Source organism: Athene noctua, chromosome 23 (assembly GCF_965140245.1).
Source record: "Athene noctua chromosome 23, bAthNoc1.hap1.1, whole genome shotgun sequence".
In the NCBI taxonomy this organism is placed as follows: Eukaryota; Metazoa; Chordata; class Aves; order Strigiformes; family Strigidae; genus Athene; species Athene noctua.
Window position 1 is genome coordinate 3,584,440 of NC_134059.1, and position 24,543 is coordinate 3,608,982.

The 24,543-nt window shown below is 56.3% G+C and overlaps 1 protein-coding gene across 3 annotated transcripts; it reads left to right on the forward strand.

Annotated features, from left to right (window-relative positions):
* The first annotated feature begins 200 nt into the window (after nt 1-200).
* KCNC4 (potassium voltage-gated channel subfamily C member 4) lies at nt 201-24,327 on the forward strand. 3 transcript variants are annotated; one of them, XM_074925324.1, is made up of 5 exons: nt 201-564; nt 2,553-3,299; nt 8,128-9,064; nt 10,608-10,793; nt 23,131-24,327. In XM_074925324.1, exons 1-5 carry the CDS (start codon nt 397-399, stop codon nt 23,190-23,192), a joined length of 2,100 nt encoding a protein of 699 aa, XP_074781425.1. In that variant the 5' UTR covers nt 201-396; the 3' UTR covers nt 23,193-24,327. The 3 variants fall into 3 exon arrangements, with proteins under 3 accessions (XP_074781425.1, XP_074781424.1, XP_074781426.1); XM_074925323.1 differs by lacking the exon at nt 23,131-24,327 and adding an exon at nt 16,404-16,859; XM_074925325.1 differs by lacking the exons at nt 201-564; nt 23,131-24,327 and adding exons at nt 1,346-1,523; nt 16,404-16,859.
* Nucleotides 24,328-24,543: the final 216 nt, after the last annotated feature.

Here is a 24,543-nt window from a genome sequence, read left to right on the forward strand (position 1 = left end):
CCTTCAGCCTTGCAGGAGGTCCCTGCAGAAGTGACTCCTTCTTGCTCCAAAAAGGCCCTTATTCATCAAGCTCTTTCTATTTTCTCTCTTTCTCTCTCGCTCTTTTTTTTTTCTTTTTTTTTTCATGGACATTAAAAATCTGAAGGCATATTTAGAGAGCAGACAGCTTTGGGCGGGTGTTGCTGGCTAAAAGATCTCTTCCTTCCCCAGATACAACCCATTTGTCTGCCTGGCCACCTCCTCCCACCCCAGAAACGGCCGCGCTTGGGTGCACGAAGATCTCCCCGGGATGAAAGTCGCCGGATAAAATATTAGCATCAGGTCGCAGCATTCCTTCCTCCTGGCCAAACTCGCATTAACGACGATGAGGAGCTGAGCTGCGATGCCTGGCCGGTGATGCAAGGCTCGATTTTTCCAGCACGGTTTTCCCTCGGGCTCCACGCTCTCCCGCTGGTGCAGCCCCGGGTGGTTTGGGTGTGGAGCTACGCCAGCCTCCACCCGCTCAGGATCCGGCCCTGGAAGCTGTGGAGTTGCAGTTACAGTTGGAGCAGGGCTTTCTTGGTGGTAAGATTTTAAGCGCGGCTCTCACGCCTCGTGGCTTTTTGGGTGGAGCGTTTGCCCCAGCCACCCCCAGTGCGCCCTGGTAAGGGGGTGAGGATGTCACCGAGGGGACAAAGCGGGGCTGGAGGAGAGGAGGGGACCTGGGGCCCTGGGAGGGACACTCCACAGAGCCCAGGGAGGGATGCTGGAGTGGGGGAGCATCCCCTGCTCGCTGTCCCCTCACCCTGCACCAAGGACACCCTTATCCAAGCGCTGACCCCCCAGCTCAGCCCCCCACCCCAATAACAGGCCTGTGCTGGGCTTGGATCCCACCTATGACCCCAAAGCACCCGCCTGCATCCCCCCCCCCACTGCCCCAGCACCAGCAGTGCCAGTGCAGGAGTAAACAGCGCTGGCAGGACAGGGACCCTCGGGTCTTCGCCTTGGTGACAGCCTTGTCCCCTGGGCCACTGCAGCTCTTCACCTCCTCCCCAGCCCCAGGAGACAGGGCTGAGCATCACCAGCACCCCGGGGGTGTAAGAGCCCCCCCAAGGAGGGGGGGGGATTAGGGGAAGGGGCCCCTTGGGGTGGTTGGTACCCTGAGTCCCAGCCTCGGCGTCTGCGGGTGCAGCTCTGGGGAAGGGGCATCTTTCACTCAGGAGCCGAAAGAGAGCAGAGAGATGCTCGAGGAGGGGGGTGGGAGGGAAGGAGGGCCAGCTCTGCCCCCAGCCACCTCGCTCCCCACCGGCCACGGCCCCGCGCTCGGGGTCGGTCTCTCCTGACCTCTCGGTGAGTGAGGGATTGCGAGCCAGGGAGGGATGGGATCTGCTCGAGCCTCTGCCAAGAGCTGGCTCCAGATCCGCAGGCAGCTCTGGGCTGCATTTCCCCTCCGGCGCGAAGCGGAGCTGGGGTGTCCGGGGTTCACTCCTCGCTGACACCGAACCCCCGAGAGCCCCCACCTACACGTCGGGCCCCGCGGGGAGGTGAGACGGTGCCTGGGGGTGCGGGGGGGGCATTGGTGGGGGGGGTGGGGGGGTGCGGGCTGGGCTGGGGGTGGAGGGGATAGATGGGGGGAGGGATGCGGGGATGGAGGAGCGTGGTTGGGAGGGAGGGAGGGAGGGAGGGAAGCGGCGGGGGGCGTCGGCGGGGGGCTGTGGGGCTGGGCGTTGGGGGGGGGTCCCCAGCCCCCCGGCGGGGCGGCGCCGGCTCCCGTAACCCCGCCGCTCAGCTCCCAGCCCTATAAAAGCCCCGGGCGGCGGCGCTTCCCCCGCCGAGCCCCGGAGCAGCCCTCGCCGCCTCCCCCGCGCCGAGCCAAGCCGGGGCGCAACAGGCCCCCCCCGGCCACGCGTGAGCGGGGCCCCCCCCGCCCCGGCGCCGCAGCCCCCCCGAAAGAGGGCAGGGCCCGGCTGGGGGGGCGGGGGGGGGGGGGGGAAGCGGGAGGTGGAGGGGGGCGCATCCATCCCTTCCCCCCCTCCCCTACCCGCTCCCCGCCGGGAACCGGGGAGGCGCCCCCCGGCCGCCACCCCCCCTCCCCAAGCCCGGCCCGGGGGGGGGCGGAGGGAGCGCGGAGCCGCCGGAGCGGGAGGGGCGGGCGGCGGGGCCCCCCCGCGCCTGGCGCTGCAGGTACCGGGGACGGGGGGGACGCGCAGCCCGGCGGGGCTCAGGGTTCGCCCCCCCCCCCCTCCCCCCCCCCCTCCCGGGCCTTGGCGGCGGCAGCATCATCCTCCCCATCCGGGCCCGCATCCCCCCGCGGCGGGGCCGGGGCTGCCGGACCCCCCCCCGCGCCCTGCGAGCCCTGCCCGCGGCCCCCTCCTGCCTGCACTTGTTGCTGCCCGGCAGGGCTGGGCTGGCTCCTGGTTTAGGGCGGTTTTATTTAGGGGGGTGGTTTTGGAGGGGGTGGAGGTTGCAGCCTCCCCTGCTGTCCCCCGGCAGCCCGCGGTGTCCGGCTCGGCTCCAGCCTGCTCCCCCGGAGGCCAGAGCCAAGCCTGAGCCCCCCCTTTTCCCCTCCCCAGTCCCATCTCTGCCCCCCTCTCCCGCCTCCACCGACCCCCAGCTCCTCGCCCGGAGGAAGGGTGCGCGTAGCGTGCATCTCCCATCCACCGAAATCTATGATCAGCTCGGTGTGTGTCTCCTCCTACCGTGGACGCAAGTCTGGGAACAAACCACCCTCCAAAACATGCCTGAAGGAAGAGATGGGCAAAGGGGAAGAGTCGGACAAGATCACCATCAATGTAGGTGGTACCCGGCATGAGACCTACAAAAGCACCCTACGGACTTTGCCGGGCACCCGCCTGGCCTGGCTTGCCGACCCCGATGCCCAGAGCAACTTTGACTTTGATGGGAAAAGCAATGAGTTCTTCTTCGACCGGCACCCTGGGATCTTCTCCTACGTGCTCAACTACTACCGTACCGGCAAGCTGCACTGCCCCGCGGACATCTGCGGGCCCCTCTTCGAGGAGGAGCTGACCTACTGGGGCATCGATGAGACGGACGTGGAGCCCTGTTGCTGGATGACCTACCGCCAGCATCGCGATGCCGAAGAGGCCCTGGACATCTTCGAGAGTCCCGAGCCCGGTGGAGGGGCCGGTGGAGAGGAACCTGAAGAGGAAGGGGGTAGGGAGATGGCCCTTCAACGCCTCGGCATGGATGACAGGCCGCCAGGGGCGTCAGGGGCTGCTGGAGGGGGTGGCTGCTGTCGGAATTGGCAGCCCAGGATGTGGGCACTCTTTGAGGATCCCTACTCGTCCAAGGCGGCAAGGGTAAGCTCCCGAAATGTGCCAGTGGGGAGGTGGGATGGGGCCGGGCTGGAGTTGTGTCTCCATCTCCCCATCCCTGTGGGCTAGATGGAGTCTCCTAGTGGGTTACGTGGGCCCCCCCCGTAGCCATGTCTCTCCTGCCATGGGGCACGTTGGCCATCTCCCATCCTACGGGAAGTCTCTGCCATCATCTCCCAACACATCACATCTAGGGGAGCTGGGCTGACAGTGGGGGCAAGCACATTCCCTGCCCCCTCTGCACCCTCGAGTGCTGCCTGGACACCTCTCGGGCACACGGAGACAAGGGATTGTCAGGGAGGGTCCTTGGCAGGGCTGAGTCCTGGCAGAGTTTCAGGATGCTCTAGGACAGGCAGGATCCCTTGGGCTCCTCTTGCTGGGCTGTGTGTGTGCCCGTGCCAAAACCCACGTTCAGTGGCCCAGGTGTGGAGTGGGGGGACAGGGCTGGTTCCTGCTGGCACCCGAATCAGGTCCTGAAGCAAATGGGATCCTGATGATTGTCCCCAAGGAGCTCATGCTCCTCTTCTACAGCAGCAGCCCCAAAGGCCACCCTGTGCCTCTGCACAAGCACCCCTCCCTGCGCCCCGCAAGCGGCTTCGTCCCCGCACCCCTGTCCCCCACCGTCGCCGCGTCGATGCTGCCCACGCGCAGCATACGGTCCCCATCAGCACGTGCGAGCGCAGGCTCTCAGCCGCGGTTCACACACACACACACACACACACACACACACACACACATCCCAGCCCTCCTCTTCCACACATGTCCCTGGGGCCCGGCACACCGTGTATGCACGCACACAAGCACGTACACAGACAAACACCCCCCCCGACCCTCCTTGGTCATGCAGACCATCCCTACCCACAGACACCGACATGCCCAGGACAGATTCCCCATAACCAGGCACATCCTTGGGCTCCCAGCCCTGTCCTGCACATGTGTCTCCTCTCAGCTACTCTTAGATCACCCCCAAAGCGCTGCCCACCGACCCCCAGGCACTCACCCCTACCCATCCAGTCCCATCCCCATGTGTGTGCCTGGCCCCCGTCACACCCAGCTTATAAATCTGCCGCACACACACATGTAGGCATTCGGGATCTAAATTAATTCTGGATGCATTTAAAGGTGTAAAAAACCCCATCAATGGTAAGAAATCCTGCAGGCATTTCACACCCACCCGCAGCGCACGGGGCAGGGGTCAGTTTGTCAAGGTGATGTTTTTGCAGCTAACGGAAGAGCAACACACACACACGCAGAGGATGCTTGGGCAGCAAGAGCTTTACTCATTTTAAAAGGGGTACCCGATCCTTTGCCCATTTCTGAGGGCTTGTTGCCTCTGAGAGATGCTCTGAGTGGTGCAAAGCTCCAAATAAGAAAATCTGAAAAAAACCAAATCACCAGACCCAAGCACAATAATTCAGTTCAATTTTTTCACGTTGTTATTTGGTTCTGCTTCTCCTGCGTGCTGAGCTGCTCTCGGAAGGCATTTGCGCTAGCAGGAGGAGTGTGTCGGAGGGAGCAGAGGTGGCTGTGATGTGAGCTCTGGCTGGGGTTGGACTGGGACCAGTCAGCACTGGGAGCTCCCAGTTTCCTTCTTACTGCTCTGAGATACCGGCTCATCTGGGCACTGCCATGGGGACAGTCACCTGCCAGTGGTGACACTCACAGGCTCTTCTGGGTCGTATTTTCCACTCTAAAATATCAGTATAGTTTTGCAATGGCTTAGGAGAGCTGCTTTGGCAGAAGGGGAAACTGAGGCACGGAGCAGCGCAACAGACCCAAGTGAGCACAACCTGCCCAGTACACCCAGTTAATGCAGGGAACCGTTACTGGTTTGGAGTCACCGTCCAGCACGAGGATGCCCCGGGACCCATGACCGTCTCTGCAGGTGCAGCTTTCGTGGTGTTGCCTTGGTGTTTCGGGGTGGCTGAAGTGGGATTTCTTTCACATTGCCCCGTTTTGGAGTCTCCCCCTTCCTTTCCAGAGCAAAGGGGGTGCTGCTGGCCGTGACCTTTGGCCTGGGGACGTGCCAGAGCAGCCGGTCCGGTGCATCTTGCCAAACCTTGGCAGCAGCGGGAAGGAGAACGCTCCCAGGTTGTGTGCGTAAATCCTCTCCCTCGATTGTGCGACAGCAGTGACTAAGAGTCTCGGGGGCTGAATTTCTCCAGTCCTTGCTCCTTCTCGCCCTCAGAGCAGCCCCTCGGGCCCTGACTCAGTTGGCTCCTGGCTATTTCCATCTTTCCCTCCTTCCAGCACTTCTCTCTCTTGGCACCTCCTGTGCTGGCAACTGTGTTAGTGTGCAGTTAGAAATCCAACCCCCCCCCTCCAGCTTTTAGCATTTCTTCCTTGCAACACTGATGCCCACTGGATCTTGACCTCTGCATCTAGTCCAGTCTCAGTAAAAATTTGGTCCCTAGTGTAGCTGCTGTCCCAGCTGGAGTGTAAAATTCTTTTTCTCCCCACGGGAAACTGCCGTGGTTGTGGTTTTACCTCTATTTCCAAACTCTGAATACTTGTAGCTCTTCATTATTTTTCCCTTTGCAGCCCGACTTGTGGGGTCCTGACCTCACTTCCACTGGGGCATCCAGGCTAGTGACCCCCTGGGAGGGTCGTGGGGGTTTTTTTGGGAGCGTCCATCCCAAGCTGTTGAGCGCATGTTGAGATCGTGTAGATCATCAGCAGGTTCTGGAGGACTTGTTTGGTGGGACTTCTGGTGCTGTATTGGTGGCTACTGGGTATGTACATAGATTTTATTTTATTTTTAAGACGGTTTCGGAAAAAAAATAATTTGAGCTTGGAGCGGAGGGCAAAGCTGAGATAAGACATCTCAGATCAGATCTTCAGCTGACACAAAACTAGAGCAGCACTATTGACTTTGAGGGGGGACGGTGGTTGGCACCGGCTGTGAACCTGACTCTACTATTTTTAGAGGTTGCTTTCGCTCCTGGGGCTAAATCAGATCTCACCTACATGGCTCATACAGCAGGGCTGCTTCATTGCCTGAGTGTTTGCAGGGTCTCACTCTCTTCCTTGGTAATTTTTTTCTTCCTACTTTGCTTTGAGTCTAAGTTTTAACTCTTCAAGTTTTCCATACGGGGAAACTTAGGGACGTTACTCAGCCCTCAGCTGAAAAGCAGATTATTTTGGCCATGCCACCGCTGTGTAGACACACTGGTTAAACCAGCCTTGCTTTAAGATCCCACTTTTTTGTTGTGTTTGCTTCACGAATTGTGTGTGGCTGCCACATCACGGTGCGTGGGCCAGAGTGGTCTGATCTGAGGGGCAATGGAGCATCTCAGCCCATCCCCAAGCAGGTGTCTATTGCTGTGGGGGGAGATTCATCTTCTAGAGGTTTCTCCATCAATTAGAGCCTGGCTTGAACTTCACACCTAACTTTTGGAGGGCTGACGCTCTCTGTGCAGGACCCACACGGGTTTGTCCTTGGGGACACCCCTCAAGGATGCTCTCGGGAGGCTCAGAGCTGCCGGCACGTTACCGCTGGTGTCCAGGGCTGGGTTTTTCTCAAGCGTGACTCAGGCTGTCTCTGCTGCTGATTCACTCCAGCCGAGGACCCAGGCTGTCGTCTCCAGCAGGCTCGTGGTGCAGCTGCCTGCTGAACGCAGCCCATCGGGTGGGTTTGATAGCAAAAGGTCGCATCCTGCTCGGTGCCGGCAGGGTGTGTAGCAGCAAAGGGTGCTGTAGCAGGATCTGCTCCCAGGAAGCCAAACCCTCTGTGCTTTTGTGCTGGAGGAAGGTAGAAGAGCTTTTCTGCTCGGAGGCTTTTTTTTTTTTTTTCGGGGGCTCTTGGAAACAGATGCTCTGGGTAATGGACTCATCATGAGCTCATTCTATCGGGGAGGAGGGCTGAGCAGGATTGATGGGGGGGACGACAAAGTGTTTTCTTTCTGACACAGCCTGTGATTCCCACCGCGTGCTGCCGGCCCCTCCTCGCTCCCGAGGCGAAGTGGCAGCGTGTCATGGGGAGAGGACAAAGGTCTCACTGGTCGGGCAGAGGGGAGAAATGGGAGCATCTGGTGTATCACCAGGTCTGGGCATCCACGGGACACTGAGCTCTGCCTGCTTTGATCCTCCTCGTCCTACCCTCTCAGTCCTGGGATCGTTTGTGGGCACACTGTCCATCACTGACCCTTAGGGAGCAGGGAGGGGGCTAAAGGACATCTCTGAGACATCCAGACCCCAAACCTCACAGTCATGAAGAGTGCGAACAGCTCATTGCAGGGGTGGGATGAATGTGGGGAAAAACTCTTTAACATAGTCCTCTCGAAGTTCCCTTTTCATGTGTGTTCCCAGGGGGGGCTTGTTCCAAACCCAGGCTGTTGCAGGTCTCCCTTCATCCCCATCACTTGTCATTTCTGGCACAACTCCAGCCACAGCTGGAGCCCAGCACACCTTCCTAGTACTTGGAGAAAGGTTCTGGACTGGTGGCCCCGGACACTGAGGTTTGCTCTCAATTCATGGGGCAGGTCCAGGGAACCCTCTCTGTTCTCCATCCTTGGTCTCGGGGAAGTGGGTGGCAGCAGTGTAGCTCCTGGGGTGTTTTGAGCCTGTTGCGCTCATTTTTATCAAATGAGGGCTTCTCCCATCCCTGCTACTGCTGTTCACTAGCAGGGGTTAGAAGAGATGCACCAAAGGCAGGTGACGTCAGAAGGGTGTCTCAGACTGCCCCAAAGTTGTTGTCACGGGGGGTTCATAAAATTGTTGCTCTCCTCCAAAGAGGGCAGGTTGACCCAAATCAATGAATCAGGAGCGGTTGCCCCAAATCAGCTAACGGTGTGTGCAATTTCTACTTCTGCAGGTAGTTGCTTTCGCCTCGCTTTTCTTCATCCTGGTCTCCATCACAACCTTCTGCCTGGAAACGCACGAGGCCTTCAACATCGACGTCAACGTGACGGAGACCCTCGTGGTTGGCAACACCACGACGATTCTGCTGACGCATAAAGTGGAGACGGAGCCCATCCTTACCTACATCGAAGGGGTCTGTGTCCTGTGGTTCACCCTCGAGTTCCTGGTTCGCATCATCTGCTGCCCAGATAAGCTTCTCTTCGTTAAAAACCTGCTCAACATCATTGACTTTGTGGCCATCTTGCCCTTCTACCTGGAGGTAGGTCTCAGCGGCCTGTCCTCCAAAGCTGCCCGGGACGTACTGGGCTTCCTACGGGTGGTCCGTTTCGTCCGGATCCTCCGGATCTTCAAGCTGACACGGCACTTTGTGGGTCTCCGGGTGCTGGGCCACACACTCCGGGCCAGCACCAATGAATTCCTGCTCCTCATCATCTTCCTCGCCTTGGGGGTCTTGATTTTCGCTACTATGATCTACTACGCTGAGCGGATCGGAGCCAAGACATCTGACCCTCGCGGGAGCGACCACACTCACTTTAAGAACATCCCCATCGGGTTCTGGTGGGCTGTGGTCACGATGACAACCCTGGGCTACGGCGACATGTACCCCAAGACCTGGTCGGGCATGGTGGTGGGGGCTCTCTGTGCGTTGGCTGGGGTGCTCACCATCGCCATGCCCGTGCCCGTTATTGTCAATAACTTTGGGATGTACTATTCGTTGGCCATGGCCAAGCAGAAGCTGCCAAAGAAGAAGAAAAAGCATATACCCCGTCCGGCCCAGCTGGACTCCCCTACCTACTGCAAATCTGAGGAAAACTCCCCCCGTAACAGCACCCAGAGCGACACTTGCCCCTTGGCGGTAGAGGAGGGGGCAGCTGAGCGGAAGCGGTCAGGTGAGACCCAAAAGGTGGGACAGAGGGAGGGGGAGGACTCCAGGAGCCCTCAAGGCAACACTTTTGGTCCCCCTGGGTTCCAGAGTCCCTGAGACTTCCCTGCTGCAGGACACAGCCTCCAGCTCTTGGGGTGGTGAGAACCTGGTGCAGAAAGGGCTGGGGCCCTTGGGTGTCTGGGAATTGGGTGCTGTTTTGGTGGACCAGGATTCTGCAGATCAAGATCCCCCCTCCAGGCAGGGGGGGAAAGGCCATCTCCTGCTCTCCTAATGGCATAGATCAAGCCACCGTGGTGTGATTCAAAGTGTCCCTACTTAGCCCACCTCTTCCTCACACTGACAGAGGAAGACCATTTGCTCAATTCCCATCTTAGCTTGGCAATGCCCTTGCAGTAGATATTCCTTTGCTTGTCCTCACCATAAATCAGGGCAAGCTTGACCAAAATGGATAAATCCATGGATATTCCCTGGGGCTTGATCCCACCTCCCGGTTCATCTTCTAATAGATGTAGCATCCTCGCACGGCAAGGTCAACACTGCTCCAAATCCTGCACCCAGGCAGGAGAAAAATCAGCCCCTGTACATTTATCACTTGGTCTCACACACTGAGCTGGGGTTTGGCCAGGTCGGGAGAGGGCATGGCCCCAGCTGTGGTCCGTCGGTGGTGGGCAGCATCGCTTGGGGGACTGCAAGAGCCCTGCCATGGTATCACTGCTGGCCACGGAGGCTGCTTTGCCCTTTTCATCTTAGTTTGCTGCCAGTGGCCCCTCCGGAGCAGTGTGGAAACAGGAGAGACCACAGTGGGGTTGCATCCTGCACCAACGTGACGTTCACTGAGGTCAGCCCTGAGCAGCCACACATCTGGCCATATGTGTTTAACAGTGATGGTCCTTCACCCCTGGGGACACAAGGAACTCCACATGCCCCACATAGGTGTTTTCCTTTATAAATCTCCATTTCCCACGTGCCTACACATCCCGTCTGCCCCAGGAGCCCTGGCAGTGGGGTGCAGTGAGAGCAGCTGCCCTGCTCTGGACGAGCAGGTCAGCCCCATCCCTTTACCCCAAGACCGACCCAGGAGCTCTGGCCAGACCTTCACCTGGCATAGCATCCTCTCAGCTAACAAACCAGAGAGTCAGACAATATAATTTAGCACTTCACCCCTAACCTGAGCAGCCCGTATCTCAGCGGTGTGAATTTTGGAGAGCTAATTTACACCAGTTAGGCGGGTGGATCTCAAAGATAAGGGGTGTTTCTTCCCTGGCAAACCCTGCTTAGCTTCACACAGGGTGTAAAACCCTCAACAGGAGTAAAAACTGCTGTTTGTTGCTTGGGATTAAAATCTGGCATGGTTCTGCTCCCCTGGTCACTCTAAATTAGCATGTCCAGGCTGGGATTAGTACCCGAATTTCTGGGGGTTGCTCTGGGTCATCTGCAGTCTGGTCTTCTGGTTCCTTGCATGGTCTAAGCAAACCCTTCCGGCCACCCCAAGCGCCTTGTCCTGTGGGTTTAATGACTGCTGATGGATCTCTGCCACCTTCTTGCAGACTCTAAGCAGAACGGTGAGGCCAACGTGGTGCTGTCAGACGAGGAGCAGCCGCTGTCGCCGACCGATGAGGAGAAGCGGCCCATGCGGCGCTCCAGCACCCGGGATAAGAACAAGAAATCCTCCACGTGCTTCCTGCTGGCCACGGGTGACTTCTCCTGTGCAGCGGATGGAGGCATCCAGAAAGGTATGGCTGATGCTGGAGGTGTGAGCTGGCCCGTGGGCTGTGGAGGAGTGAGGTGGAGGTTTGTTGCATCAATCCAAGACAGTGGTTCATCTCCATCTGCCTGCCTGGCTGTTGTTCTCTGCTCCCCAGATCCATTTGTCTTCCTGCCTCTCCATCTGCTTCATCTCTGTCCACCACGTCTCTCTGTGCTAGCTCTATCCTTTTTGTTTTCTCCTCCCTCAAGTTCTCTTCCCCCCGATTGCCACCATTTGGGGTCTGTGACCCCATGCTGGCTGCACCGCCCTTCTTGGGGACAGGTCTGTCCCTTTGCTCCCCAGTGCTCCTGCTTCTCCTGTCCCTCCAGCTCTTCCTCTTGGGCTTCAATCACTCGTCCCAGGGTGGTGTGAGGGGGACATCTCTCCTGGGGATGTGGTGAGGTTGTGACCACAGGTAGTCAAAACATTTTCTGTAGGGAAAGAAATCCACTGGCTTTTCCTTTCCTTACCCCTCTGAAGTCTTTTGGTGGGTTCGAGCGTGGGGAGCCGCGATGTGTCAAGTGCTGCCTTGCCAAAAGCACCGGGCTGCCAGAAAGGCTGTCTCCTCTGGGCTTAGAAAGTGAGCTTTGCTGAGTGTTGAGGTTTTCTATGGGAAACTGTGGGGGAGATGAGTCAGGAAAACATAAAACTCTTCTTCCCATGACAAAACAACACTCCTCTTCAGCCTGGTGCCCTTGCCCCATCCTCCAGCGCTCTCTGCTCCACCGGTGAGTGTGCCCTGTGCCCGGCTCCTGGGAGGGTAAATGCAGTGCCTTCCTTGAGCCACAAAATCCAGCTGCACCCTTGATCGCTGGGATAATTCTTAGGACGTGGCTCAGTTTTTCAGTTCTGCAGATTTTCTCGTGTGTCCAAGGTGCCGTGGGATGATGTAGCTGCAGAGCTGACCTACCTCTCCCTCCTTGGTACCATCTAATGCCAGTTACGCACAGGGAACGGTGCATGTGGGCTGGGACCAGGCAGGAGGAAAGATGAGATGCTGCATCTCTGAGCTGCACACCAGGAACTGCTGGCTCCTGCTGTTGGTGCTTTGGAGGCCCTCAAAGGTTTGTTGCTGCAGCACTGCTTGGGATAGTAAAGACTGGATGGGCTTGGGACATAAGGAGGTGTTTGGGGGCAATCACATTTATTGCATTATCAGAAGCAAATTGGTTGCTTCCTTCTGGGAAATCAAGGATTACTGCTCAACCTCATCCCTTTGAAAGGGAAAAAAATGAAAAGCTTTGCTCATCTTTGGGCAGAAGGGTACTATATGGATATTTGCTTGGAACACCTCATGTTTTTTTTCCCGGAAGTGCCTTTTTCTGTGAGGTTGATCTATTTTCTTAATGTCCGCTAATGCGAAGAGGTGACAGGGCTCTAGTCCTGCTCCACACTGCGGGGATGCTGACCTGGAAGGGATGAAGGAGAGTGATGAAAGCCAGTGCTGAGCTTCATCCTTACAAGATGCTCCAGTGAGGCCTCTCTTCAACTGAAGTACTTGAGCTTGGTCCCGCTGAAGCCAAGAAAAGTAGAATAGATCTAAGAGCTGAGAATCCAGTGCTGCTTTCACTGGGCTCCCAAATCACGTTACTTGGTTGCAGGAGACCCAGAAGTTTTTCTCCTTGCATAGTGGCAGCAACAGCTACTCGAAAGGGCACTTTGGTGATCTGTCTTGGTTTGTTCTGGAGTCTTTCCTGCAAATGTCAGAGTGCTTTTTACAATTAAAAATAGATATGTATGTGAGTTGCTTAGCCCCACCTTGCTGAAATGATCTTACACCTGGAGAAAGGTGGATCCGGTGTCCAGAGAGGCTTGAGTGATGTGTGAGACCTTTTGGGAAGAGGGAACCTCAATAGCTGCATCCTGCTTGGGCTGTTGGGGAGGGAGTGGTGGGATGCTGTCCCGGGAGCACAGGGCTTCCCTGGTGAAATACTCCAGCGTGGTCAGGGTCAAGTGGTGATCAGAGACGATCAGAGGGGCAAAGCAGCCTCCTGCACTCCAGCCGAAAGCCGTCGGGAGCCGCAGAGGCGCCTCTTCCCTCGGTCCTGATTTATCTCCTGCTGAGGCTGTTTGTTCTGGTACTGGGATGTTGGCAGCTCTGCAAATTGAGATGAGCTTGGTTCTGAGCCCGACTTGCTGATGGCCATCTGTCAGATCCTGGGACAGGTACTGATGCCTGTACAAGCTGTGGAAATCAGGAGATGGAACTGGTTCAGGAATATGCTGCAGACCTCAGCATCCATCATGGTTCAAGCCTGATTCCAGCGGTTGGCCTTGTTGGGACAGGTCAAAGAGAAGAGCTACCCCTGCCCACCACCCCTTGGACCTGGGCCCTGGAGGAGACCGGGCTGGACTGCAGTGGATTGCCACATGGCATCTGTTTCTTGTCCCTATTGCTGCTTCCACTGGCGTCACCTTCCTCCCTTGCTGCTGGGGACAGCTTCAGACCCCTTATCTCCCTTCAGCACTCGGGTCCTGCTCAGCAGGTCCCCAAAATGTGTCCTGCTGAGGCCCAGACGTGTTGGCATGGCTCTGTCTTGGCATGTGAGTCCCTGTCCTCTGCTTGGAGGGAGGGATATGGAGGTAGGATGAGTCCAGCATCCCCCATGCCAGAGAGATGGGTTATGATGATCTAGGAAAAGTTAGTGATTGAAATCAGAGTGGGATTTCAAGAGAAGCCACAGGCAACGGGGTTAAATGGAGGGAGTGGGGTTTACCCTCCTGACAGGTCAGCTCTTCCAGCACCTCCCTTTGCTGGCAAGCTGTCATGGCAAAGTGGCAATTTTTGGCTTGGTTGCCAGAACCCAGAGCAGCATGCAGCTGATTTTTACTCTGTTGCTTGCTGTTAGTGCAGGGCCATGACCGGCACGTGGCTTGAGCAGCGTGGGATTGAGCGCGGGGATGCTCACATGAGCATCCACCGATGATGCTTGGCTGGAGGGGGGGGGGGGGGGGGGAGCGAGGACAAGCCCACGTTTGCACGGGGACACGCGTGCGAGTGCCTGCAACACGCAGCCAAGCGCCAGGCCGCCGTTATAAACAAGCACAGGCGTTCCTGGGCAATGCTGTCTGCTTGCATTACCCCATCCCCATCTGCTGCCGGCTCAAAGCATGTGCGAGCGTGCACGTGTGCTCGGGAGCCGCGAGCGTTTGCACGCGGGGAGCGCGGCATCGCCGAGTCCCAGGGAGCAGCCCCCGGGGGTTACGCGCTGCCCCGCCGCTCTGTTTATAAGATGCCTCTATACAGCTCCTTGGCAACAAACCCGTTTATAAAGTGATCCCGGTGACCTCAGTTAGCACCTATGCGAGTTGCTGGGATACCGGCTCCGTTAACGAACAGCACCGGTGGCAATTAGCAGAGCACAATCCTCCATCGCTTTGCAGCTTGACTCTGTGGTGGCACCTGGCCCTGAGCTTGGTGGAAAACCATGATGGCCTTGAGGGATGGAGTCCTGAGCTCCTTCCCAGGTGCTGCCACGAGCGTGGCAATAAATTGGTGGAAAAAACAAAGTGTTGGGCTCGGGGCAGGTTTTCCCTTGGAGTCCTGTTGCAGAGGGGCCTTGGGGCAATCAAACATCTTTACGAAGTGCTGCCCCAAACTGTGACGCTTGAGACTTAATCAAAACTGGCAGCATGATTTTGGCCCTGTTCCTATGCCCATTTCCATCCTTTTCTATTCAGTGATCTGAGCAAGAGGGCAAAGAGCATCCCTGTAAAGTGCTCAACCGCAGCAGCAAGTCCTTGCATTGCGAAGGCAAGCAGCTTCCAGCAAGCCCATAACACCTCTCTGCCAAACTGATGTTTGGGTGCTGGATCCACCAGTAACCCCAAGCTTTCAGGGACCAGTTGCATCTCGGCACGATTGCTTCCCACACGTGTGGCTCAGGGTGGCAGGGAAATGCACGAGCTCTTCAAAGAGCCTCAGTGCTCCCAGGAAAAGAGCAAGGTTTGCTGAAGGATGGGCCCGATGCAGTTTTTTTCTGGGAGCAGAGGGTCTTTGCATCAGCTGTTGTAGGTGGGAAACATCCCCAGCTCGGGATGGCGCTCCCCTCCTCACTCACTGTGTGGATTCATGCCAAAAAGTAAATAAGGAAATTGCTCTTCTCTTTGGGGCCTGATTCTGCTCTCACTTCCACTGCGAGAACTGGAAAAGCTTTGCTGAAGTCAGCAACGGGTTTAGGCAGATGGTCCTCTGTCCCCTGGACCTTTCTCTGCGTTGAAGCTGGAGGAGCCGTCTGCTGTGGGGCTGAGTTATGGGAAGCAGTTGAAGACTCCTGTGCCTCCCTGCCAGCTGCTGTGGTTGGGAAATGATTAGGAGAAAAGTATAAATACGGGATAAAAATCAGATTTGAAGAAGTAGTGCTCTAGAGCCTTTTCCAGATGATGCTTGTGTCTCAGCATCCTCCTCGGGGGTGTGCGTGGGGCTGATGCCACGGTCACTCCGGTGTGAGCGTTAATCCCTGATCCAAGCCCAGAACAGCCCGGCCGGGCCAGCACCCGCTGTCGATGCCTTCACATCAAAGCAGAACCCGAAGATGCGCCATTAACTCCCCAGGGGGGATGCGGGGACGGTTCCCAGCTTGGCGCTGCCGAAGGGGCCATCCATCACCTTGTTTTTCTGCTGTCAGGGAGCCTCCTCCCTCCGCTCCCCCGCTGCGGACGCACGCTGGCGCACGCTTGCTTTCTCCAGAACTCGCTGGTGCTTGCAGGGAAGGCAAATGTGAGGCTGGATTTGCTTGCCTGGGCACTCTCGGGGAAGATGCAGTGAGCGCAGCATGGCACAGGGTGGTTGGGCTTATTACAGCCAGGAGCATCCTTAATTTTCCATATTTTGGCAGCAGAGCTGTCCCTGCAAGGTGCAGCAATCCAGAGAGCAAATCTTGGGGCTCATCTTTGAACAGAGCTGCTGTTTGGCCCTAAAAATCCAATTTTCAGTGTGAATACTTAGTTTCTTTCCAGAAAGAAAAGTGTCTTTTGACCTGCGAGAGCATTTGTTCTGGCTGTTGCTTTTCATTAAAATCTGGAGCAATTTGTGGCTCTTTGAGGGAGTGTGAAGGATTCCCATGCTTAAAGCAGTAGAAATATTTGCTCTTTAATGCAATTTCTTATGGAAAATAATGAGCATGTCTACCTGCTCCTTTTCATGCAGAAAGGTGTCAGCAGCAGCTTGCTGCCATAGCCAGCTTAAAAACCAGAGCTGGGGGAATAACTCCTTCCAAATCCCCTATTTGTTTGAGTTCTGCTGCTTTTCCCCGTTTGCTTCAGCCCACAAAATCCCCAGACTCATTCCGCATTCAGAGCAATTTGGGAAACAAAGCCCAACACACCCCAGGACCGATTTGGTCTCCCAACATTAATGACTCTTGAGTCCTGGATTCGGCTGGTGCTGCTTGACTGTACGGGGAGCCAAAGGGAAGGGAGGGAGGTCTGAAGGATCTGAAGAAGCTTGGTTGCTCTCAAAAAGCCCTTCCTGAATTATTTAGGGGGTTGAATTGGGGTGTGGGGCTGGGCGATGCTCACCCTGGTGCTCTTTGCTTTCCGAGCCTTGGGAAGGAAAAGGCTGCTCGGCTCTAACCTGTCCGTTTTTTTCACGAAGGCTATGGAAAATCCCGAAGCCTAAGCAGCATAGACGGTGTGGCAGGATCCACAGTGGGCTTGACTCCCCTCGCGTCCCGCTGCAGCTCTCCCTGTCCTCTGCGGCGTCCCTGCTCTCCCGTCCCCTCCATCCTCTAAATCGCCGCCTGGATCCCGCTTTGTCGTGTCGTGTCGCTCTGTCCCCCCCTTCCCCGTGATGCCGTGTCTCCGCGGCGGTGCCTGTGCCCAGAGGAGACCGAGCTGGGACATCTCCATCCCTGAGAAGCGGGTTCTGATCTTCTCCAGCCCAGCGCCGCCGTCGTGCTCCCCCTGCCCGGTTTGCAGGACATGTAAAACGTCTCCATTGAACTTGTCTCATGTCCATGTGTTTGGGACGGTCCCTGGAGTAGGTGTTGGGGTTTTTTTTCCCCTCCTGAAACCTTATTTATCCTAAATAAACTGGGCCAACCCATACAATTCCCTCTGGTGTCGAGCCCTCCTCCCCGTGGGCCGTTTGCACTTGGGCTAAAGGGTGGTGGAAATGCGAGGAGGACATGTTGACTCATAAAATTATATATCATTGTGCTGGAAATGGCTGAGTTCATATAATTTTAGGTCTTTTTTTTTTTTTTTTTTTTTTAAAACCAGCCTCAAGTTTCTGGAGGCAACAGATGAATAAACCTCTATTCCCTGCCCAGCAGTGGTTCCCCTCTTGTTTTGTGCCTTTTTCTGCCTAAATCCCACTCGTTCCCTTCCCACTTGTGTCTGCTTCTCCATCCAACCTCAGGGAGGGTCCTGAGGCTGAAGGTGGCTTTGGCAGCCTTGAAAATGAGCCCCAAGGTCCTGTGGAGGTGGGAAGCTGTAGGGCCCCGGCCTGGGTTCAGGGAGCATGCGGAGGCTGAGATAAAAGATTGGCAAAATAAGTGTATGGATGTTCCCATGAAGAGCTGGGGGGTGGTGGCGTGGGGAATGTTGGTCCCTGGGAGTGGCTGACAAAGCTGCTGTTGAATAGTTGGGAAATGAGAGATTTGAGACAAAATGATGCCTAAATGGGTGGGGGGGGATGAATCCAGATGCAGGGTGGTGGGGCAGAGCATCCCTGTGGGGAGCTGGGTTTGAACTGGGTCCTCCCACATCCTTGGGACGACAAGGTTGGAGTGTCCAACTCCCTGACACTCTGCTGGTTTTTGCTCACATGTATTAATTTGGGGGATGATTTTGAATGATCTCAGGTGTCTTCCCAAACTAGAACAAAACCATCGGTCCCATAACTTCTGGCTTGTTTCTAGCCCTGCTGCCCCGGCTCTGCCTCCCTGGAGGCATCTGGGTCTTGGGTGGCTGGAAAGAGCTGGTGTGGAGGGTGCAGTCCAGGTCTCGACTCTCATCCCGGTGCTCTCTTGGCCTCTTTCCTTTGAGAAAGTCCAGCTCAGTGGGGCTGGAACCTGGGGACTCTCAGCTGGAGGATGGGGAGCAGAGCTTAGCCTTCGGTATGTTTAAAAAAAAAAAAAAGCCCCAAGAGCTTTTCTGGGGTCAGGCCCTTCCCCTCCATCACAGCCAAACCAGACCAGGTGCTCAGGGGATGATGCAGAGTGAAGACCCCCTTGGTGTGAGGCTTGTTCCTGCACCCCGAAGGAACCGGGCTGGATTTTGGCAGATCCCGCAGTCAGGACCCTCCTGCTCCTTCCCAGGCTCCCTGTGCCTCAGTTTCCCTCTGTGTAGAGAAGGGTTAATGCTGAGAGCCTCCTGCAGTAAAACTCCTTTCTGCCCCAGTGGAAGAGATGCTATGCAAGGAAGAAACATTAAATGCTTAATCCAACTTATTTTTTTAACTCCCTACTGAGTTGAAAGAGCTGCCAAGAGGAGCCACTCACCACATCTCTAAAACAACCCCCCTCCAAGTCCTCCATGGGGCCAACAAGAAGCCCTTGCCTTCTATTTTGCTTTTCTTTCCTTCCTGCCTTCCCCTGCCCCAGCCATGTGAGCAGAGCGGTGAGAGTCAAAGGGAAGCAGAAAAGTGGGGAAAAAACTCGGTGCCATCAGCCCTGAGGCTTGATGGCAGGAGCTGAGCACTGCATAGACCTGGTGCTGGAGCTGGAATTTCTCTGAATTTGGGGAGAAATTAGGATTAGCATCTGTCCTCTGCCCAGGATGTCCTATGGCAGTTTTCAACCCCCGTGCCATGGTGGTGATTCACTCCTTGCCGGCAGCATGAGTTTGCCGTGTGTAGCTGCGCTCCTTGGATTTCTTTAATTAAAGTGTATTCCCACACCAAACGGTCGGAGTAACTCGACAGGTTCATGAATCACCCCAAAACCCTGGGTGAAGGGGAGCGTACAGCGGCACCATACCAGTGCTTCTCTGGCACATCCTCCCCTTTGGAGCCGGCTCCTCTCGAAGCAGGAGGAGCTGGAATATCCCCAGCCTGTGCGAGAGGGAAGGTCACCCTCCATGATTTCAGTGGTCTCTGAATCATAAATGATTAAACCAAGGTCATGCGCTGACTTTGGGGATGAGCCAGGCATGAAAAACCAGCTCTGCTTCCCTGTCTGTTGCAGAAGAAGCAGATCAAGCGACTCAGACTTTGGGGTTTGAGTCTCTTGAAAGCAGAGGATTAACCCTGGAACAGACGCAGCCACAGGTCCCAAGAGATCCCATCCTCTCCTTTCCCCCCACCAGGCTCCCAGATCAGCTCATCCAAACACAGGAGCCAGTTGCCCGGTGTGGAAAACCCTTGGTGGACCCCCCAAAAAATCTCATCCCCATCAGAGCGACGAGGGTTGAGTATGAGAGCTGACATGGAGCCGGTAGGATGCAATTTTTAGCAGTGGCGTTATGCAACTCGGGAGAAGGGATGACTAATGTGCAAAAAGCTCCTCTAAAACAACCGAGCCCCGAATGGGAGACGGAGGGATTTCAGTGGGAGGCACCAAACTGTTGAAAAACCCATCGCATCTTCTCCCTCTTCCTCCCCGCCTTCTTCTGAACAAGTGATTTGGGGGATGCAGGAGGGGGAAAACAACATGTTGTTATTTTTAGGTGGGGTCTGGGTTGGTTTTGGGGGGGCGAGTTAGCAGGGGTTAATCCCCTGGATAAGATTATAAGAGGAGCTGTAGAGGATCAGAAGAGCAGACCCCTAAATATCTCTGTAGCCCAGGGTTTTATCTCAAACAGTGGCCAAAATTGGCTGCCTAGAGAATAGGATAAGAATAGAGCAAGAATATACGATACTTCCCCCGAATATCCTCCCAGCCGCTTATCTATGTTTAGGGATCTGGCTCGGAGTGCACGTTCCAGCTAAGGCGAAAAGCAGCGGGAGAAAGCAAGGTTGTTTGATTTATTCTTGATGAACTGAATAAATCAATAGGAGTCCGGCTGCCTCTGCCCAAGTCCTAAAAAGGCATTTAAAAAAAAAAAATAAAAAAATCAACTGGTGTGCAGCGACTGTCAGGGCAGGGAGCTTGCTGCTGGTATCCCCGCCTGGAAAGGAGAGTTTCCCGTGGGATGGGGTGAGCATGTTGGGTTCCCAGCAAGATGCTGGGATTGAGCAGGGACACAGAGATAAAGGACTGTGTGTACCATGTATACGTGCCCCTCGCCTGTGTATAGTGTGATGCCCGGCAGCGTGGTACCCCGGGAGCTGTGGGGCCCGGTGCCTCTCGCCCCATCGCAGGTGCAGGTGCAGGTGATGCTCGACAGCGGGAATGGGCTCAGAGATGCTGCGCAGCGTCGGGCTGCCCCGGTGCTGTTGGGACTCATTGCAGGCGTTTGTCCGTGTGCCTGTCTGTCTGCTGAGACCGGGAAGCACTTTGGGATGGGGATCAAAGCCCTGTAACCACCCGCACCCAGTGCAGAAAGCAGCCGTGCAAGGGGAGAATGCTGAGCAGCCTCATCCTTTGGATATCTGGGGGGGTTTGGGGGCAGTTCCCCCCTTCCATCATCCAGCAGCAGCTTCTTCCTTCTCTCTTCATCCTGGGAGACTCGGACTTCAGTGCTGCGTGGAGACTGCGCTGCCATCCCGGGTTGCGTGCAAAGTATTAATTGTTATTGCTGCAACAACTGCTCTGTTTCTCGGGAGATGCCTAAAAGAGCTGAGAAAATAGAAAGGCCTGTCAGGCAGCTGGGCAGGAGGTTAAGATGTCAAGAGAGTAATTGCTCTACCCAGAAGCAGCCTGTTTCTGGCTTCCCCAGCACTGCCAGGAAAAATCCTCAGTGCTTATTTGATGACAATAAAAAAAAAAAAAAAAAGCAACCCCATCCCTTGCCCATGCTGACGAGGAACGGGGAGAGCAGAGGCAGATGCAAAATAAGATGCAGTTAAGCTTATAAATAGGTGCCTCCCAGCTCCCAGTCTGTTACTTCATTACCTCCGCCCGGGCAATCGATCCTTACTCTTTTCCCCCATGAAAAGGTAAATGGAGGCTCAGAAAGTATTTTGCAAACTGCTGGGGAGCAGGTCATGCTCTTACTCTGGGGCAAGGAATATGTCCCGTGGAAAAAAAAAAAAAAAAGAATCCTTTGGCTTTGGAGAGGGAGAGGGGAATCAGTCTGATGGCAGCACCGCGCCAGCACCAGGCTCAGGACCAGTTCTCAGGATTGTGCGGAGGATGCCCAAGGCGAGAGGTGGCTTTGCAGATGTGCAGCCCCCCAGGGCAGCATCTCTGGTCCTCAGCAGCACGGGAGATGCAGGTGGACGCTGTTTTTTGCTTCATCGTCATCAAATCCCCCCATCTTGACCTGGTCCGTGGAGATGGGTGTTGTGGGAGATGCAGGTGTTGCTTGGGAGGTGTTTTAAGTCCAACATCTGGGGAGCACGGTGGGGTGCTCTGCCCCGTGGGGCACCGCCGGCTCTTCAAACCCCTCCTGCTGCAGCGGTGAAAAGAAAAGGGACCTGCAAAGTGTCCTGGGGTGGCCCGGGGAAGCCTTTGAGGGGTGGCTGGGGGGTTGCGAGGAGCCGTCCCTGCAGGAGTGTTTCGGTTTTTGGTGATTTCTCTTTCAGCAATCTCTTGTCTGCAAATGGATCTTTCAATGGGGGGAAAAAATGAAGGAAAAAACCAAAAGCAAGTGCACTGGCAGACCAAAGCAGACTTAGTGTAGGACCTACCAAACATTGTGCTGGAGCAGCTGGAGGCTGGCAGCCTGCGGAGGCAGCGCTTAAGGGTATTTGGGAAGATGCTTGTCGGGGGGAAAGTGGGACTGTGTGAACTCACCATCCCTGGAAATTGGGGGGGGGGGGGGGCAGCACCGCAGCAAACCCTGGGGATTTTGGGGGCTGGGTCACTGCCAGGCTGTGCGAAACCTCTTGCCTTGCCCAAGGAGGGGGTGGCAGAGCATCATCCCACTGTTGTTGGGCAGCAGATCCGCACCCAAAAAAAGGTGGAGGAAGGAGCTACACCTGCGGGGGGGCTGCAAGGGCGAGAGGGGCTGGGACCCGCCGGTGGCACGGGATCGATGAGCCGGGACAGGAGGGCAGTTTTCTCATGGTGGCTTTGTCTGGGGGACAGTGATTAAACACGCACAAAAATCTCAGCTGTTGTTATTTATTTTTAGTTGTGCTAATTTTTTCCAAGGCTGGGAAGCTGCTTTCCAAGGCAGGTCCCTGGAGGATGTGGGCAGCAGGTCTCGAGCTACCACACAAAATGGCTTTGAACGGGGAGGAGGAGATGGGAGTTAAAAGCCGAGTCGTGTCCCTGGTAAATCAATCGACCTGACGGGGAATGTTTCTAGCAGGCCACGAGCCCTGCCGAGAGCTTTTAGCTTGCAGGAGTGATTGAACCAGGAGCGGTGATATTTTTCAGCCGCCACTTCGTGCATGGCCAGCGCTCGTCCCCAAATTGCTGCTGGGGGATGATGCTGGGTGCCCCAAACTGGTCCGTCATGTCAGTTTGGGAGATTGGGACCTCTCCTGCAAGCCCTGGCATTTAGGGAACTTAATCCCAGGGGGGGTTTCTGGGATGTGGGGCTTTGAAAAACCTCTGCGTCTGGGCACTGCTCGCCCAAGCTATGCAGTGATGCTCAATGGAGGACCGAGACCTTTAGTTTGGGGAAAATGAGATGCTTTTGGGGCTGTGTGTGGTCTGCAGGGGGAAAGCCAGGTCAGGAGCTGCTGGTGGGTTTTAAAGCAAAATCTGTGGGTGGAAAGGGCAGCTCCGTGGCTTATCGGGCAGATCAGGCGCTGTCTCCCTGTCTGACGGCCCCTCGCCTGGAAACCGGGTCCTGGCACATGGGTAGAGGCGGTGGTGTGACTCAGAGCTCCAATCAATGTTCATTAATTCAATGATAATGAATGAGAGGGAGAGGGAGAGAGAGAGAGAGAGAAGAAAAAACACTGCAGGATATTAATGCACCAGGCTTGGCTTTGGGACATCTGGCTTGGGGTTGGCTTGGGAAGTTTTGGTCAGGAGCAGCTTTCTGGGAGGAAAGGGCTGCAGCAGGGCTGACTTCTTTCCTCTGCTCTTCATTTTTACTCTCAAAATCGCTTCAACTCCATGTCTGGTTTCTATCAGAGAGTTGTTTCTCAGGTCTCCATCTCTGGGTTCATTCTGAGGCTTTTAAATTTTTTTTTCCCCTGATTTACTGATAGAATAGCAGCATTTTATCCCTACGGAGAAGGCCATTTCACTCTGTAGTTACTCTGTTTTCTGCACCTTGCAAACTTTGGGTCCCCTGGAAGCTCAGTCTCTCCCTCTCCTATCTCTCCACCAACAAGCGGTATCTAACGGCGTGTTTAATACTTGTGTCTTTAATTGCAGACACCTGCCAAGACGTCCTCTCTTCCAGTTACCCCCAGGGTGAGGTTGTCACCTTCTCCTGAGCCCTGGCTGGATGCAGGCAGTGCCCCGACGAGGGATGCCTTCCCCGAGGGATGCTCTCCCCGAGGGATGCCTTCCCCGAGGGATGCTCGCCCCAAGGGATGCCTTCTCGGAGGTGGAGGGATGTGTGCCCCGAGGGATGCTTTCCCCAAGGTGGAGGGATGCTGTCCCTGAGGCTAAGGGATGCTTTCCCCAAGGGATGCGTTCCCCAAGGCTCAGGGATGCTCTCCCTGAGGCCAAGGGATGCTCTTCCTGAGGCTGAGCGGTGCATTCCCCCAGGGATGCTCTCCCCACAGTGCAGGGGGGCTCTCCCCGAGGCCAAGGGATGCATTTCCCAAGGGAGATGCTCTCTCCGAGGCCGAGGGTTGCTCTCCCCAAAGCAGAGGGACGCTCTCCCGGAGGCTGGGACACGCATTCCCCAGGGATGCTCTCCCCGAGGCCAAAGGATGCTCCCCCAAGGAGCTTTGCTTGCCCACCGCAGCAGCCCAAAGCTCCAGCTGCCAGCTCGGCGGCTGGGGGGTGGGGGAGGGCAGTTGGCAGCCGGGTCCCCCCAAGAGAGGTGCCACAGAGAAGCGGGGCCGGGAGGGGATGTTGGGGTGCTGGGGGTGGCCCCATTCCCCTGCCTGCTGCCAACCCTGCCGCGTACACGCTGCCCGTCTCCCCAGCGCACCCCTGGGCTGCCCCCCCCTCCCCTTGCCCACGCTTTCGGACGCACCTCGCCCCTCCGCCTCCGGGGACTCGCCAGCTGCTCACTGAGACATCGCTGCCCGCGGCTCCATCCGTGCTCTGACCCCCTCCATCGTCCAGCGGCCGCTGGGGACCCTTCTCTGGGGTTTCAGAGGCTCCATTCGAGGTGCCATCAGCGGGTTGCTGCACTGTCACCCCCCCTCTCATGGGCACTTACACCGGGGTGCAGACCCTGAGAGGATGGGGGGCACGAGCGGGTCGGTTTGGGCGCGGGGACGGGGATGGGAAGCAATAGGTGAAGGAGGTGGGGTGGACCCGGCTGGCCTGGAAGGGTCAGTGTCTTTCTAACGCTGTTACATATCTCTGTGATCAAGGCAATACTACTCCCATTTCGGTCTGTCCTGTACGCATGCCTCTACCTGTCCAACCGTACTAGAGTTCGAATAAAGACATCCATGAGCTGAGTCAGCTCCCATACCCCTCCTGCCTCCGTGTGTCCTTGCCGCCAGCTCCCCGTGGGCCCACAAAGCTCTGTCCCCACCCTGGGTGTCCCTGGCAGAAGGGATGGTGATTTCAGCAGCGACGTTGCCTGGATGTTGTGGCCGAGCTCTTTGCTTTCTCGCACGGCTTGGAGCAGAGCCCACTGGAAAGCCCACAGCAGACTGG